Source organism: Triturus cristatus, chromosome 10, assembly GCF_964204655.1.
Source record: "Triturus cristatus chromosome 10, aTriCri1.1, whole genome shotgun sequence".
Lineage (NCBI taxonomy): Eukaryota > Metazoa > Chordata > Amphibia > Caudata > Salamandridae > Triturus > Triturus cristatus.
The window spans coordinates 150,470,296-150,489,381 of NC_140593.1; the positions used below are offsets into that span (position 1 = coordinate 150,470,296).

Consider the following 19,086-nt stretch of genomic DNA (forward strand, 5'->3'; position numbering starts at 1 on the left):
CTCCACTTAGTTATGCGTGCCAGAGGTATCTCGGTATTTAGCAGACAAGACAATAACAATAGAGGTTCTTTCTGTACCATCATTAGTGCTCGCGTCTGAACCTTCTTAATTAACCGAAATCTGGCCGTCAAACCAAGTCTGTATCATCTTACTTTTCCAGCTACATCAAGTTGCCTGAAGTGGCTTAAGTGACATGCAACCTTCACAAAACCTATTTATAAATTAATAATTACTTTCATTACAAAACCGCAGACCTAGGGAGAAAAATATTTATTTGAAGGGGGAAAAAAAGAACTCCTTATCAGCATTATCATGGAAACATTAGCAATGGCCTGCAGACATGATCCTTTTCTCTAACATATTACCTAGTCCAGTCTACAAATATTACTTAAGCTGCTCCTTTACAACCTCAAACTATACTACAACACTTCTGTCAACATTGTGATGGTACAGTAATGCTACCCCAGGAACTTTGTCTATCATACCACATCATCGCATTCCAATCTTGAAAAAAAAATAGTTTAAATGTTAGCTCTGAAGTCCTATCGCTTCACAAGAAATGCGCACATTTAAAAGTAAATAGTACACTTCGAAGCTAAATTCAAGGGGGACCAGAATGAGATCACAATATAGATGAAAAGAGGCAGTATGTTATCCTGTTTCTTATTTTTTTTTTATAGTTGTTGATAATATTGGTGTAGCTAGCTGCAGTCTAGTTCCTGCTTTCGGTAATGCCAATTTTTCTCTTCTGCATGCAGTTTCCCAATATTTAAGAGCAGGATTAAAAGCGAGACCAAAATGTAGGAATGTGTGGCCAGGCTACTGTACCTGAATTTTTCCTTTCTTCCAGTATTTGTAATTCTAAATTCGCTCATTGCGAGGAGTACCTAGTTTTTTTTTGTATGAATGAAACGGATGCTAATCTTCTAATTTTCACTTGCCTCTTGATTTTCCTTTTCACGCTCAACAGCTGATATGTCAGTGCACTATTAGAGCCCAAAGCTTCCTAGAACTATTTTACTGTCCTGTTAAAAATGCTGTGCAGGTCGGATTCTTTCCAAGGCTGGTCACGTGGGACACTTTTCTTCATTCCTAGGATCCAGCTGCAGCAGAAGCATTCCCTGAACACCTTGATTCTCTATCACTTTGTTGGGAGACCCACTTCGACCAGCTCAGAGCCGGCACTGATACTCAAAAGACTGACGTTGAAGGTACTTTTTAGATGAAATATGTGACTAAAGTAGCTAAATCAGGGTCTGTGTGTATATAGAAGGTGGTTCTGCTGGTGTGTAATACAAAATTGCAGTGTTTGTCTATAATTCTCTGTCGTCTTAAGAATTTGCGCATCAAAACCTTCTCCTAAACAAGTTACAATTGTTTAAGAAAAGAATAAAAAAAAGAGGGCCTGTACATACAAAGCCACATTTACTCAGTTGGACAGTTCAACATGCCAAATTTCAGCTGCACCAGTGAAACACGAGCGGTGATGTGTCCAGCAAATATTTCAATATTCCAGTGGATCTGGTGCCATATTACAGTAAGGCGCATGGTCCTTGTCTGTGTCACAGCATCACTTTAAATAGGTTCACTGGGAAAAACATTCTCTGACCTCAGATCGCTGAAGTGGAATTACAGGTGTGCTGGCAAGTGAGTGTCCTACTGGAGGTGTATCTCTTCCAAAATCCTCATCAAAACCAGGTGACTACTGTTATATTTATACTCTATTATATGAACCACTCTTTGCATCGAATGTTCCTTGAACCTCGTTTGTGATCCAAGGAAGCGTCCTTTCACATGCCGCTGTGTAGAGGGATGCAAACCCTTTGTGATGACCGAAATGGGTAAGGAAGGGGATGATGAATCAGTTACCCATATAACCTCTAGCCTGAAGGACCTAGTAGTACCCATAGCAACCCACCTATTGTGAAGGAATGCTATCGTCCAGTGGCAAGACAAATATTGTTGATCTCCCCTTAATTAGCTCCTGGGTTATTCCTTCAGTTTCCCTTTTCCCCCAGTGGACTCTAGATAAGGGAAACGGTATCTATATTACTGCTGTATATCTCCTTGAATGCTGCATAATCACCCTGGAATCTCTGCACGGCCAAAGAAGCTAGAAGTTCCTACCTCGGCTGTCAGCAGACGAAACTTAAGGACTGTGCTTTATACAGAACAGAGCATGTTCTGACACATTTTCACCATCTTCTTCACCTAAAAGGAAGTCAACATCTCCTGGATCAGCCCCAGAAAGATCAGTTCTGCCAGTGTTGGATCAGGTGTCAGGTGGTCCATTGTGAAAGTCTGGGTCTGAGTGTACTAGAAAATCTTAAATCCTATGCTTATTTGAGGATCTGCACTAGTGGGCTAGAAACAGCTGAGTAACATATCCTGATGGTATTAATATGATTTCTCTAAGCCATTCTTCAGGACCCTGTCTTGTAGAGGAACATGAACATCCAAAGATCCAACAGTGAAGTCTGCTATTTCTTTCCTGCCGTGGTCTCGCAAATTTCATTCAGAGATGAGACCACCCACCAAGTAGCAATGGATATTTTTATTGTGCTCCCAGATTTTCCCAGTTTAGTTGGTAGTTCTAGGTACTTCTTTTTATTATTCAATGAGGTGCTAACCTTTGAACAGGTGTCATCTTGTCAAGTTGTGTGACACACGCATTGTTAATCATACCCACCTTTAAATACAAGTGTTTCATGTCTGAAGATGGGACTTTTTCAAGGGTTAGTCTGTCATTTAAAGGTTGAAGGTAAGCAGAGACCCATTCCAGGAGTCATCAGAAAATCAGTTCAGCACCCAAACATGAGTAACCATTAACGCCTAGCCGTTTTTTGATGCCCAGTGTAAACAATTCGACCTCCAATATATTTTGAAGGATTATCCAATTCTTTTCTATTATTACCAGATTGGAAAAACAATCCTTTTTTCTGTAGCAAGGTGCCTCTGTTCATTTGACTGTCAAACTCTCCATTAAGAATGAATAATTTCAGCCCGCATATGAATATTGTGAATGGCTGCTCTCTATTATAGACAAAATATCTGAATAATCGAAGAAGATGCTTTTATTTGTACTTAAAGATATTCACTTTTAGTTCAGTTTGAGGATGAGGATGTCGGTGAGGCCTGAAGGGTCACTAATTCAATATTCCAGTTCTTTCAGGCTCTGGCACCAAGCTCTACCCTCTCCAACAAACTTTGAAAAAAGTTGGGAATAAACTTGTTCAGTAAAAGTTCCCTAAATATTGGCTCTAATGCTTAGCGGACAAAGGGGGAAAATACAATTTATAAAATGCTACACTGCAGAAACTAAGCCAGATTCTTTCATCTCAGTGTGGCCATGTCTATTTTATGGAAAGTGTATAACTAATCTAGTCGAAATAAACAGGTTACATCATGAATTAAGGCACCAAAGGGCCCGATTCATAGAACTAACTTAAGACAAAATCCTAAACGTACTACTTTTGGTATTCACAGAAGGCATTTAGTAGTAGTAAAGTTAGGATTTTGTCTTAAGTCTGTCTTAAGTCTGTCTTAAGTCAAACTTAAGACAAAATCCTAACTTTACTACTACTAAATGCCTTCTGTGAATACCAAAAGTAGTAAGTTTAGGATTTTGTCTTAAGTTAGTTCTGCGAATCGGGCCCAAGATAATTTTCTTTGTTGATCCCTTTGAGTTGTAAAGAGGGAAATAGTATATGCATATAGACTCTCCTTTATAAAGAACACTTTCTCCATTAGCTTTACAAATATCAGCATTCACATGATCAGTTACATAAAACCTACATTTATTTTAATTAAAGTAGTGAAATTCAGTAAAATGTGGTGCTGACACATAATTTATTTTATATTTGTAAGAATGCTCACATGTTCACCAACTCTTCATTCTACTTGTTGAGTCTGTCAAACAGATCTCTTGCCAAATGAATATTCAGTGACAAACATCACATGTGAAGTAAGACAATTTAAAAAATATCTAATTTGATATTTGTCTTCAGCAGCTTCAGTTTTTCAGTCAAATGCTATAGGAAAGTGCCCCTTTTAGTAATGGTCACCCCCACTTTTTGCCACTGCTACTGATGTTGTTTGACTGATGTTTACTGGTTCCCTGCTAACCAGGTCTACGTGCCAGTGCTCTTTCCCTAAAACAAGTAAATTGTCTAATTGTAACACAATTGGCACACACTGTGGCACTCCTGCAAGTCCCTAGTAAGTGGTACACCTGGTACCTAGGGCTTGGGTCCCAAAGAGGGTCGCAAGAAGGCTATAGCATGTATTATGCCACCCTAAGGGGCACCCCTACAAATTGCCTGCAGACTTCCATTGCAGACTGTGTGTCATTGTGCAAACCATGAGCAAAAACACGACATGGCACACTCGCTGTGTGCCATGCCAAAGTCACCTCATGTAATATATGTAAGTCACCCCATAGCAGGCCTTGTAGCCCTAAGGCAGGGTGCATTATATTTAGACTTTCCTGTTGTCAGTTTTTATTTTTGATAAATACTAGTCGTTTTTTTCCAGTGTTTTCAAGTGATTTCAATACCTTAAAAAGCAGTGGTTACGCATGTTTGCGCTATTAAAAACAACAGAAACAGTTTCTTTCTGGTGTTTATGGAACGTTTTGCTTTTATTATTGCTTGCTTTCTGCACTGATAGTGCATGGTCTATAGACATTGTACGTACAGTGTATATGAGGTCCAAATACATTTTTACAGCTCAAACATATTGTAGTACACCATACAATACTTCAGTGAGTCTTGGGTCATGCGCGCTCCCTCTTTCCTTTTCATGTAACTTTTATCTCTGAAAAGGCCCTCTCAGCATTGGCACTTGAGACGGGCAATGCCAAAACAGCCAGTACACAATTTGCTAACTCTAGCCACTGACATAGCTTTGTATGCCAATACTGGTGCACCTGAAGATTGCGTTTCTCTGGGACAGGCTCTGCAACATATGCGTTGAACTGGGCACATATGCCCTCAGAGTTATTGAAGCAGTCAAAAATGAAGCAGCACTTCTGATAGTCTGGAGAAAATTCTCCTTTACGGAAGGGATCTATAACTTGTGCAGGGTACCACAGTGAAGCTTCATTGACTTCAAATGCCAGGGTTGGGGAAGGGACATTTCTATGCATCATTGTAAGCTATTTCTCATACATTGTAAAATAAAATTTCCTGAATTACTCCTCAACATTTCCTTTTCTTACCAAGTAGCAAGCACTCTAACATGGAACATGTTGCAATGCCAAAGTCACCAGAAGTGTCGCCCAGCCTACTCTGAAGGAGATGTTTCACATCTACACCAATTATGCTGAACACTTGGTAGAAAGGGGTATTTTCAGAGGTTTTTTTAAAATATGTCCACTACAGCAGTCATGTTTTCCTGTAAAAATATAACAATGCAGTAGAGTGTACTTTTTTCACATCACTATCAATATGCGACCAAAGATCCTCACATCTATTGCTTTTGGTGTCATCACTCAGCAAAAATTCTGTAGACTGTTGCCGCATGGATAATATAGCATTCACGGCCTCTAGGCCTGAGAACCACCAGCTAAATGACAAAGTTGGAATGACTCTTTCTTTGATGCCACACAAATCACAAAATGAGAAAAATTTGCGTTTTAGTTCCCAAGCATAACTAAACAGTGCACCAGAATGGACTACAAAGTCAATAGCAATCTTCATACACTCTGAAGACTGTAAAGACGCTTTCAGCATACCATCTAGCAAGTGGCAAGGATTGCTTACAGGGAAGCACTTCAGCACAGGTATTGATTTTGACAGGTCATCACACAACTTTTTTATATACGTAGCTGAATCACTGCAAATACAAACAATATCACTCCAATCTTTGTTGAACTTGGTTAGAACATTTTGCTGCAGCATTCCAAGTGACACTGCGATCCATGTTTTCAAAAGGTCTGGTGTCATATTTGCACCACTATCCCAGATGCTTGGTGACCGCACTCTTTTCACATATACCTATCACTGCACCTTGCATTGAATGTTTAAAGCCTGGGGTGTTTGGCAGTTCACCTACTATCAATATCGACTCGCTAGAAAAGGGGGCTGATGTGTCAAGAGGTTTTACCCATATTCTGTGGCTAAATGTGACGGTACATATTGGGAAAGAATGAAACCACTTATGAAACTAGCCATTTTACATGAAAGAATCAAACTTAGCCAAAATATCTAATATGATTTTGATATTTTCTAATTCTCTACAGTTTATGCAATAATTAAACAAGACCTAAAACCTGCTTCTAAACCCTGCATCCTTAGACCAAAGACCACAGAACTGAAAAAAGCAATGGAAGAAGAAACAATATTTTTGCGACATCCCTAAACAAAAAACTCAAGCAGAATGTTAGCCCCATCTTTCTTGTTGTTACCTTGTATAACAAAGTTACATTGTATTGGCCCCTTCAGGAAGAAAGAAAAATGACCCTTTCACTCTCCTTTTCCTTTCTTTGAATTGCGTTTAGCTTCTGGTTATGCAGGTGTTTTTTTCAGTGTTTAAATGTTTACACTGGTGAGGGCTATTTCCCTTTAGGTGGGGTTTTATCAGTTATTTTACGTTTAAACCGAAAACCGGATAGTCTAATTATATTACATGTGAGGACATATCTACAAGAGCAGATATGCCCATGTGCTGTCTAGTTCAATTACTAGACGGTACAAATGAACATGAAAGCCATCTTAATAATAATAATAATAAAGCCACTTTTAGAGCGCTTGGTTACACTCAAGACGGTGTGTCCCCGCGCTAAGAAATGCTAATAGCTCCCTGAAAAAGGCCGAGGTCCGGAGCGGAAGATCTAAGGCTACAAGGAACAAAAATTACTTAGGGAAAAGGTAAGTTTTTAATTTAAGTCTGAATCTAATTTTGGAAGGCTCCATGCGCAAGTCAAGAGGGAGATTGTTCCAGTGCTTGCTCACTAGAAAGCGAAAGGAGCTACCTCCCATCCTGACCCTGCGAACGCGAGGAAGCTGAAATAGCATCGCTCCAGTAGATCGGAGGTTACGGGTGGGGCGATGGATCGTGAGAAGGTTTCGCAGGTAACCAGGACCTTTACCCTGGGCAATGCGATGGGCAAAACAAAGTGCTTTGAACTTGATGCGTTCCTCAATAGGGAGCCAATGGAGTTTATGTAATGCCATTGTTCCGGATGCCCTGCGTGGAAGGTTAAGTACCAGGCGTGCGGCGGCATTTTGGACGCACTGCAATTGGTGTATGCCTTTTCTACTTAGTCCTAGGAGTAGGGCATTGCCGTAGTCCAAATGTGGAGTGACTAGGGCATGAATCAATGTTTTCCTGGCACTGATGGGGAGGAGGTTGAGAACTTTACGAAGTGTTTTTAAAATTCCAAAACATTTTCCTGTGATTTTGCTGACCTGCTGCCTAAAAGAAAGCTCCGCATCCAACCATATACCAAGATTTCTAACGGAGTCCGCCGGGAGGGGGATCGCACCTAATTCTGTAGGCCACCAGGCCGGCGACCAGGCAGAGGGGGATTTTCCGACCACTAACAGTTCTGTTTTATCGCCATTAAGGCGTAGGCAGTTGTGGTTCATCCATCCTGCCACAGATCGCATGCAGTTTGAGAAGTTATTGGCATCTTCTACCTGATTGTGGGTAAGTTTAATTATTAGTTGGGTATCGTCAGCGTACGTGACGATAGCCACACCAAAGGCTTCCACAATATGAGCTATTTACTGGGCACTGGTTACCCAGCTACATGATGGCTTTACTGAAACTATGTTGTTTGGTATCAAACACCTTAACTTAATAAATCTGTATTGTTGCCAATACAAGATTTATTATGACATGCATCCAGAGGGCACCTCAAAAACCTACAACTATCTAGTGTGCTGGCTGACTGGTATGGACCAGCCTGCCACCACAGAGTCGTTTCTGACCCCCTGCAGATGAGAGCCTGTGCTGTCTGAGGAAAGAAACCATGTCCTCTCCTGAGAAGGATGTTCACACCTCCTCTAGCAGGATGGCTAGTGATTTAGCATGTCAAGGCCAGGGTCTTCAAAGCTGCTGCTGCCTTTGATAATCGACTCCGGCTTCTCCCAGACCTGGGATATGCCACCCCATGCCCAATGGCCATTTGGCACCAGACGCAGGAAATTAGCTATGCAAGTAGGCGTGTTGCACCACCAGGCTAGTCACACCCCTGAGGTGGGCTACCTGGAGTGCTCCACGATAGAAGGATGAAGCACAACCTTGTTTTTGGTGGAATTAACTAAACCCTTGGAGGTCTGCCCAGCACTTCCTCGACCCAGGAACATCTCCCTTGGAGTGGAGGACTCACTCCCCTGCACCAGCAGGCACCGACTGCTGCTGGCTGGTACATCGTTCTATCGACTTCCTGGCCCACCGAGAGCGCAGCACCCCAGCAAGAGGTCTTTGTGTTCCCGGAGTTCAGATCCACCCCCTTGACAAGTTTGGAGACGCCAGGACCCCCAGGAGCCGCCCTGCACCAATACCCGAGGCACCAGAGCCAGTTGTAAACACCAAGGCTTGTTTGCTTTCAGTCGGAACACCACCGCAGTCAGAACTTACCTGCACGTCGAGGGATTCAGATATAGGCCATCTCCACACCTAGAGTGGCCCTGCTGTGTTTCTTTTCCCTCTTCTGCATGAAGACCAAGAACCGTGAGAGTCTCTAACTCACAAACCCACCGGGCAAAACACCTATGCACCCGAGCTCCCCAGCCAGGTTCCTGTAAACCGATGGGTCTCAACCCTCAAGAGCCGAGGTCCCCCCGCTTAGGATTCTGCCAGATTGATCCTCCAGTCCCACCTTGCAGCCTTTTCATACAGGTACTTTTCCCCTTTGACTTTAGCGTGTAGTGTTCAAGGCTACCACCTCTGAAAACACCTCTGCACCTGGACACCCCAGGGCAGGTAAGTTTGATCTCCTGGTGCTTTCTTGGAACTTGGACCCCACTTGCCTTAAGTCCAGAAGGACAATCCCGTAAGTCAAATCTGACAGCAGTTATTTTCTACTGTTTTTATTGTAAAATGTTATAACTTCTAAAGTACTTACCTGATTCAGATAATCTTGTTATCTAAAATTATATAAAAAGCAATGTTATTTTTCTAAATTTTCTCAAGGTTCTTCTTGAGTGTGTGTCTCTTTTATTGGCTCTGTCTATTCAACAAATGCTTAACACTACCCTAAACTGTTTGCCCACACTATCACAAAGAGAGTATTTGGTATCATTAATTTAAGCCCCGTAACCCAGTAAGGGTCGTCTGGACTTTTTACATAGTGTACCTCATTTTTGGTACACTACATAAAAAGCCAGCTTCCTTCAGATGCATATTTTCAGATTTTATAGTGGCCACATGAACACGTATGGTGGTAGTTTTGGGACCAAAAGCAGATGAGCAAAGTGTTAGATGAGCCAAGCTTTCTGCATATGATATTCTTTGAAACATGTAACTATTCTAAAGACTAGAGATCGGGCATACCACAATCACGGTGCACAATTTTGAATATATGCTGGTGGCTTTTAAGGGATTGAACCTCTAAATTTAGTTTTTAAATGGGTTTCTCTACCCAGACCAGATAAGATTAATGTGTTTATCCTTTAAAAAAAAAAAAATCTAAATATGATTAATTATGCTTACTATTTCACACCTAGTGCCAAAGGGCATAGTTTTTGGATTAAAGCTATAATGAATTCTGTGCAGTTCCTGCCATATTGATTTATTTTGTAGTTAGTAAAGGATGTTTATGAACATGTATAGGATCATGTTTATATATTTTATTTTAAAGGAAAATAAACTAGAACAAATTTAAAAAGTACAGAAGTATTTTCCATTTCTCAATTTATGTTGTGTGTTTACAGTTGATGCAACATTCGTGGACGGCGTCAACTTTATCTTTGGACCCAACAAAGTTCTTGGAAGAATTTCCACACTGGCTGGAAAAACTGTCTGCTCGTCACCAGGGCAACATCATCATTGTAATTGACTCCATAGACCAAATACAGGTATTCTAGGATTAGCAGCTTTTATTGTTGGATCAAATTTCTCTTCATGGTCTGTTAATGCTAATTCTTGAACTTTTGAAGAGAACATTCCCTCTTGAGCCTCGTGCCTGGTAATGGAGAGCACACATCAGGAGGAATGTTGCTTTTTATTGACTCTTCACACAGCCACAGATCCTGATTTTTCCCATGGATACTGCTGGCCTTGATGACAATTGCAAAGTGCAACATAAAAAGCAAGAAGAAAGCTCATTCCCAGAGAGATACGACAAGGTCTTTGTTACTATTAAGGAACAAAATGTAATAGGCATTGCTTGCATCCCTGAACCACCGTTATGTAAAAATTGAGAAATGATTTAGAGTATATTCATTATGGAAAAAAAAAAATTGAATATAGAAATCAGCTATTTCATTTTGAATTATAACGAAGTAAATACATTGAACTTTTTTTTCATTATGATAATCTCAATTTTTGTGGGGTGCGGTTGGATGGTAAAATATAATTTGAGGACTGAGTTAGAGATTGGGTGAAGTTCATTTGTATGACTGTGATTAGTGTTTTGAGGAGAGTTAATATTAGGTTTAGGAGGAAAGGTTAGTATTCGATTTAGGGTTCTGATCATACATGTGGTTGTGTAAAGGGCTAGAGTTAGATTTAGAGTAGGGTTAGTTTAGTGTAAGGTTGGGGCTGTGGTTAGTGTGGTGGTTGGGTTATGATTTTAGAGAGGATTTGGTAGATAAGGGCAAATTTCTGGTTTAAAATTGGGGTTACATTTCTTGTTATGAACTGCCTTTATTATTTCATTCTTTATGATTAGCATTGCAATGTAAAATGTCTTTTTCCTCCTTATTGGTTCTCTCTCAGCACCAAATCATATGTAAACACTTCATATGTTTCTTCATTCTGCATTTTTCATTATCATTATAATGCAGTTTGACCAAGAACACATATGGGTAGACTAGCTAGTGATCCTTGAACTAAATCCTTCCTGGCTTCCGAACGATCTACTTACTTTAGCTAACTCTAGCCCTGGTGACCGGGCCTTTGGCTTATTGCAAGGTATCTACCCCAGAGTCAGCAAACAGCATATCAGCGGCTGCAAAGCCTGCATATTAAGGTGCCTAGATGTTCCCAATACGACAAAGACACAACTTTATAAAGTAGACCCAGAAAACACTGGCACCCTGTTAGATCATGGCTAGATCTCTATATTCAGTCTCTCACTTGCTCAACCAATGCACCTTCAGATGATTAGAACACAGAGGCAGGTCCTTGAAGTTCAGGGGTGCTATAAGCCCAAGCCACTGGGCGAGACATCTGTACAAACTGGCAGTCACATCAATGGGAGGGACTGAAAAATGCCAGAAAAGGAATTACCTCTCACTTCTGGCTGGATTTGAATTGCCTAAGATATTGGTGTTCTTACTTTCCTTGCATTTTGTTCTCAACCTTTGGCTTAAATAAAATGAAGGCATAAAGGAGAATGCTTCTGCTATTCCAGACTAAGATAAATAGAAAAGTGAATTGCAGAAACACAGGCTTACTGTTGAAATTGCACCAAATCAGAAGAGGGGAGGACATTTCCATGAATTACTTTATCATCATTTTCCATCCTTGACCATCGTAAATTAATAAATATTGGTACAGCTGGTAATGAGACCCTATAATCTGCACCCTTCTTGGAAAATGCAATCTGGGACTCCCCTATGTCACCCCCATTGCATTCCCTAATGCGGCAGTTGCTTTAGATACCAAATAAAACTGTATGTACATTCAGTGCGTTCTAGTGAATTGCTCTTTTTTTAATTTTATGTAGCAAGCCGAGAAGCACATGAAGTGGCTCATCGATCCCCTGCCAGTGAATGTGAGGGTGATTGTCTCGGTGAATGTGGAAACATGCCCACAGGCCTGGCGGTAAGATACATATTGTGCTTCTGTTGTCTTACATTGTTCGATGAGGTTACAGCCAAGGAAATTAAGGGCCAGATATACAACCACATTTCTGATCGCAAACCCTGGGATTCAGTCAATCGCAGGGTTTGCGACCAGTAAATGTGTTTTTATACCCATTTAGCGATTCGGTAACAGTTTATCGAATCGCTAAATAGGTTTAGGAAACCATAGATAATCACTGTTTGAAAAGACCATGTTTGGGGTATCCCTTTCAAATGCCAATTCCTTATTGTAGGAATCTGGCTCTTTATATAGTGGACTAAAACAAGGTACACTGTGCAAAGAGTCCAGGCAAACCCCAATTGGCGTACAGAGACACAAATAATAACCCAAATGCTGTCTTTTGTGGTAGTGTTGGCCAGCAGTTCTGCTTATCAGAGGGTAGTGCTAAGCATTTATTGCACACACAAAGGCAGTAAGTGAGACGCATACTAAATAAAGAAATCCTACACCAATTTATAAAAATAACACAGATGTGTATATGAATTTAGATGCCAAGATCATCAGAATCAGGTAAGTACTTTCGAGATTTGTAATATTACAGGTTTTAGAAGTTCACAGAGTGCAGTTTCTGAAGCGTTAATGTTGTACCATGGGGTAAAAACATGTATTGCATTTGGGCACTTATCAGCGACTTACTGGACTCTTCTACCAGATTTAAGGCGAGTACAGGGCAGGGTCCAAGGCAGCACCAACAGGTCATCTCAGACGCTACTTCAGTGGCTGGGTCCAGCAGTGCATTTTGACGTCAGATGCCCTGTTTAAGGCTTTGGGGATAAGTCCGGCCAGAAAGAGGCAGGAAGCTGGGTCTAGGGAGGCAGTCCAGGTGAGCCCACAGAGGAGCTCAGTCCTTGAGATCCTCGAGCATGTAGTGACACTGTTGGTCCACTTCTCCTTGGGCTGCGGAGCTCGCGGCAGTGATGCATTTAGGTGTCTGGTTGCACTGCGAGAGACCCACACGGTTTGAGGAGGTCTGCAAAAAGAGGCTGCAGGCACAACTTGGGGTCCAGCCTAGGCAAACCCTAGTTTGGGCTCTGACTTTGAGGGTCACAGGACCTGGTGGCACCGTCACCTCCCTCGGACTCTGGCGGTGGAGCGTTGGTTCAGAGGTACTTTGTGGTGGCTGCGGTCAGAGGCTCACTCTTTGTCTTGATTCTGCAGAAATGTGGCAAACAGGACCGCTGGGCCGCTCTCAGTGTGTCTCACCGTCCCTAAAGTCCAGCGACATACAGGTCGGTCTTCCTCGGTATTGGTGTCCGGGCTGAACACAACACGCCTTGGTTGCTCCAAGGGTTCCGGTATCCTAGGTATTGGTACAGTGCTGCTCCGATTGGTCCTGGTGTCACCACGCTTCCATATAGGACAGATCTGACCTGTGGGAGCAGAGCGACCTGTTCCTATGTGGCTGCAGCGTCTGTACTCCTAGTTAGCGGCAGGATGGTGAAGCGAACCTTGCTTCCTATGGGGCCTGCTGCTGCAAGAGAGTAGCTCCTCTACTCCAAGGGAGTTCTTTGGCAATTTATGAAGCACTGCTAGCCCTCTGGGTTTCTTGGAGTCTGCTCAGCAGCAGGACAACTCAATTTCTCCACGATTGTTGGGGGCAGCAGGTAGGCTGGTAGGGTTGGCATTAAGTCAGTCATTCCTCCTCTGTTCTCGTGTCAGCAATCTTCTTTGTCCATGTATGACATTGTTCTGCATTCCGTCCATCAATTGTTGTTTTTGCATTTGTCACCCGAGTGGGATGGGTATGCTCAGACGTGAGTCCCGTGCTCTCCATGCCACTGGAATCAAGCTATCCTGGCTGAAGAGGGGTGAAACCCCGAAACCGGTCTTAGGATGCTTGTTTCCAGTCAAGGGAGGACCTGGCTTGGCAGTTCGGGCTGGACTGTTCCCATGAGGCACTGGGTCAAGACTGATTTGCATATGGCTGGGTTGAAACTGGAATGGCATGGTGAGCGAAAAAAACTGTGGATTTAGGGCCAGATCTCTGTACTGGGGTGAATGTATGACATTGTTCTGCATTCTGTCCATCAATTGTTGTTTTTTCACTCCTTCTTTGTGTCCATTGAAAATAGAGTTTCTGGTATCATGGGGTCCCCTAAATACAAAATTTAGCAGTGTGAAGGGTAGTAGCCAATGTTCTTCTTATCTCTGAGGTCACTACACCCACTAGATGACCACTTCCTTTGGGGAGTGGGCAGCATCCTCTCCCAGAGTTCCTAATTCCACCACAGACAACGTGGTGGAATTTCTATCTTCGTGTTCACTTCAGGCTGCCCACCCTAGAGGTATGTCCAGCCTGGCAGTGTAACACGCCTTCCGCATATCTAAGTTCCCCACCTATCCTGGTGCCAAATGGTCCTCAGGGTAGGGGGTGGTATCCTCCAGGTCTGGAGAAGCCAGGCTCGCTTATCAAAGGTGGTGGACTCTTTGAAGCTCCCTGTCTTGACATGGCTTATTGACCGGCCATCTTGTTTGGAGGTGGGGCTCTTTCCTCCTAGGGGGTCAGAAACTCATCTGTGGTGACTGACAGGACAGGTCCAGTCAGTCCGTACACTAGAGGATAAGTAGGTTTCAGGGGTACCTCTAAGGTACCCTCCGGGTGCATGTATCAATACATCCATCACTGACACCCATTGTGGGTTTGTTAATACAAGGTGTTTGATACCAAACACTATAGGTTTCAGTGAAGCCATTATGTAGCTAGGAAACTCGTTTTGACGAGTGCCCAGTACATACCTTAATATGGCTTCCCTGCTCACTGATAATATCCAGAAATGGAGCTAGACATTATGGGGGCATGTCTGCTCATGCTGATATGTCCTCACATGTGCTATAATGCACCCTGCCTTAGGACTCCAAGGCCTGCTGTAGGGGTGACTTACAATAGCCCATGCAGTGTCATTGACATGGCACACAGGAGTGTGTCATGTCATGTTTTCATACATGGTTTGTACCATGTCACACAGTTTGCAATGGCAGTCTGTGTGGAATTTGTTTGTGGGTCCCTTAGGGTGGCATAAGGTATGCTCCAGCCCTTAGGGACCCTCTTTAGTATCCTTGTCACCTTAGGTACCATTTACTAGGGACTTACAGGGGTGCTAATGTCCTTGGCCAATTGTAGAATAATCAGACTTTCCTTTGTTTTAAGGAAGGAGCAGTGGCACTGGGCTCTAGTTGGCAGGCCTCAGTGCAATGTCAGAGTCTAAAATCAGCATCTAGCAGCTAAGAAGGGGTAAAAAGATGTGGTGGGACAATTGCTACAAACTTCCAGTTTCCTACACTTATGGTATGTATTCATGTTTTGCAACCATAATCTGGTAACCCACTTGTAATGGGAAGGGATCCCCAGGGATCTCGTTTCAGAATGGACAAAAACATTTTTTAGGAGTAGGCTCTTAAAAAAACATTTCAAAACTTTTTTTTTCTTTTTTTAATCACAGCCACTTTAAAGAAAATGAGCTACACTGTAAAAAAAATTAATTAAAAAGATAGCTGCATTTAAAAACAAACACAGAGACATGATTGTCTTCTGACTCCAGCATGCCACCATCTCTGTGATGACAACAAATCGTAGTGGAATGCATTTTGCAACCTACTTCATTACTGTTAATTTGTAGGTGGAATCAAGACCCAGTGTGATTACGTATTTAGTAAACCGACCTATTAGTGCATAAGTCTATCAGCAACTTATGTATTTAGTAAGTCAGTGCACGCATTGCGACCAATTTTACCAAATGTATTGCACATTCATCTGCCCTTTAGATTTATCAAAAGAAATGGTGTTTTTTGCAGTTGTAATAAAACTGTTAGTACAACTGAAAATCAAAGACTATACAGGCAATGGCAGCAAGGGACACTCTGCCGCACCACTACATGTGTTGCACGTAATACATCACCAGGTCAATCACTTAATCCCTGATAAATGCCCACCTCTTAAGGCCAGCCACCATCCTTGACCTTTCATTAGTCAACATATATACAAAAGAAGAGAGGCAAATAACGAGAGATTTTCTAACAATAAACACTATCAGTGTTGTGATTAATAACATAAATACGGTGCGAGAGGTCTTTGTTCTTTTTTTATCTTGTGCTTCTTTTATTCATTCTTTGTCAAAGAACATGAACAATTCTGCACAGCCAACGCGTTTCGCCCACAATTCGGACTTCTTCAGTTCGTAGTAGGACTGGCTAGCTCTTGCCAATGACAGGCATCTTCTCCATGATCCACATTGGTCTGGTCAAAATCTTAATTAATCGCACATGTTGTGTATAACCGCTCTAATTATTTGTCCAACATTTAAAAGCATCTGTGTCGTACCTCGCATCTGAGGCCCAGTACCGCCATGACAGACCCGTAGAGTTGGTGTGTTGTCCGATTTAAAAGAAATCTGTCATTTGCAAGAACTAGCCAGTCCTACTACGCCCTGAAGAAGCCCGAATTGTGGGCGAAACGTGTTGGCTGTGCAGAAATGTTCATGTTCTTTGACAGAGAATGAATAAAAGAAGCACAAGATAAAAAAAGAGCAAAGACCTCTCGCATTGTATTTGTTATTAATCACAACACTGATTGTGTTTATTGTTAGAAAATCTCTCGTTATTTACAACATAAAATCACCCTTCTCTTTTGTATCTTCAGTGTATTGAAGGTTTAGTCAGCAGTGACATTACCTGCAGCAAAGTATCAGAATGGTGTTACCTTTCTTTGGGTAATCGCCAGACAGTGGAGTAGGCAAGGTCACATACAGAATCTGTCACTTAATGTGCATTTCTTTTTTGTTGTTGAAGGTTGTGGCCGACTCTTCACCTTGATCCACTAAATTCAAAGGATGTGAAAGCTTTAATAAGTACAGCCTGCAGCGCATCTGATGTCAAACTGACTGTAGAGCAGGTATGGTTTGTTCCTAAGCTGTCAAGAACTTCCAGCTATCATTTGACAGAGAGCACAGTTCTCTAATGTCCATTCTGGTTGTTGGAGTTCATAGTAGTTTAAGTTCTCAGAAGTAGACCGGGGTTGTTATCTTTGTTAGCCAGTGCTGGCCATCTCCAAAGGAAAGGATTGCTCTTAGTGCTAATTAACATGAAACGTGTGCAATGATATCCAACACTTGCTGTGCCATCAATAGGTGGCAAATACTTCATTGACTGTGATTATAAACATTAAGGACAGCATCTACTGGAATGTATATTTGGAGAAAAGCAGAAGCAGTAGGCCTCTCACTCCTCTCCTATTGAGCTATGCTCTGGTAAGGGGGAGTGTTAAGGGGTAGTGTGGCTTATGGAAAGCTCTGCCCCAGACCTTAAAATCAGTTCACACACACACACAATCATTGTTATTTTCAACTATTTGATTATTTATCATGCACTGTTCATTTGCAGGCCGTGTGTATGAAATGTTTGAAAGTATTATAAACATCTCAGCAATAATTATGAAAATGAGGGCAAAGGAGAAGTAAGCCACATCCATATTTTATCATTCCCTGTCCTATCAGTCTACCTGTGTTATAACTAAGGCTCCCTGTTTTCCGTTTTTACTGATTTTTAGTGATAAATACAGACAGAAAACCAATTATTTTCCTCTCTGTATTTATTTTTAAATATGGATAAAAACGGAAATCGGGTTGTTTTTGAGTGATTCTGAATGCAGTCAATCAGGACTGCCAGGCCAATAGATGTGCATATTGACAGGCAAGGGGATTAAAAATATGTTTGGGGTTTTAGTAAAGAGCCTTAAACAGCAGTAGATTTTCACATCCTTGATACTAAAATGTACATATTTTTTTACAAGTGCATATTTTACCACCTGAGTCTATATGTCATTGAAATCTGTCAGGCATTTGGGGCACAAGTGCACATTAACTGGTTAAATAAATGCAGAAATATACACATTTCAGCTTCATTTTTTTCACAAAACCTAAAATAAATATGGATATTTACAGGTAACATTTGCAAAAAATAAATATGGAGTTCTACCTAATATGCCAAGTCTTGCCATGCCTCCAGTGTACCTTCTTGTACCTTAAAGGCCTAAAGTTTGAACTTTGTAATTCAACATCCTCTCCAGCACTCACTCCATGTGTCCCACCATGCCTTTTTCACTTGTTTCTGCTAGATCTTGCTTAAGGGTAGTGCTCTGTGGATCTAAGATGGGTCGGCTTATGCTCGGCTCCTGTAACATTAAACAACATATTTTTCACAGGATATTTGCTTTTTAAAAATATACACAGAAGCTCACTGCTGCTTTTCTTTCTTCTTCCTCTGGAGATTGAACATACAGAGCCATCTACTCTTGTAGCCATATGTCAACTGCTCCAGTCCAAACATTGGTGCACCAGAAAATGGACATTTTTCTTCAGTTTTTTTAGTGTGAATTAAGAAAACGTAGAAATGTAATCATACGTTTATTATCTACAAACAAAGTTATTCTCCTTTCTTGCCTCTGTATTTTTATAATGCACTGCATCCATTTTAACTGTACAAACAATAATTAAGTTGGCACACAACCAGGCCTTTGTTTTATGTAGCATGAAATAAACATACATGTCAGGGTTTAGGGGACTATTGCAATTAACAATTAAATACTTCTCAAACACTCATCATTGCAACTGCTGAACATGTTGCTTAAACACCTAAAGTCCGAGGTTCTGTAGCAACAAAGCACTCCATATCAGAATCAAAGTCAACCTCATAAGTTGGAGAAAGTCCACTTAGGGCCTCATTACGAATTTGGTGGTGTGGGAGCAGGTTTGCCCCACTCCCGCACCACCAAACCTGTCGTAGAAGTGCCCGCCAAATTAGGAGTTTTCTCCTGTCTGCCGGGTGGTTCTTTGGCATTCTCATGGTGGTGCCTATAAAATAGGCACCTCCATGGGAATGTCGAAATCAGTGCTGCAGTCCATGCCTTGCAGGTACTGGGGTGCATGCACACAGGGGGGTTTAACATGAGCTCCCCTGCATACACCCCATGGCGCAAAGGCACAAGGGGTCACTGTAGGGCCCTCTTTGTTTCCTCACCACCACACTTTTCATGGCGGTCACACCCTAAGAAAGTTACAGTTAATCAAGTTAGAGAATATATCATTAGGATCCTCTATCCTTAAATAGTATCAG

General features: G+C 41.8%; 1 protein-coding gene across 1 annotated transcript in view; it reads left to right on the forward strand.

The window, feature by feature from the left end:
* Nucleotides 1-19,086, forward strand: part of NPHP3 (nephrocystin 3) — a 342,323-nt gene that overhangs the window by 83,580 nt on the left and 239,657 nt on the right. The window contains exons 12-15 of the mRNA XM_085630683.1: nt 1,097-1,211; nt 9,882-10,025; nt 11,840-11,937; nt 16,765-16,867. Of these exons, the coding sequence (XP_085486809.1) occupies nt 1,097-1,211; nt 9,882-10,025; nt 11,840-11,937; nt 16,765-16,867 (460 nt within the window). The remainder of the gene's footprint in view (nt 1-1,096; nt 1,212-9,881; nt 10,026-11,839; nt 11,938-16,764; nt 16,868-19,086) is intronic.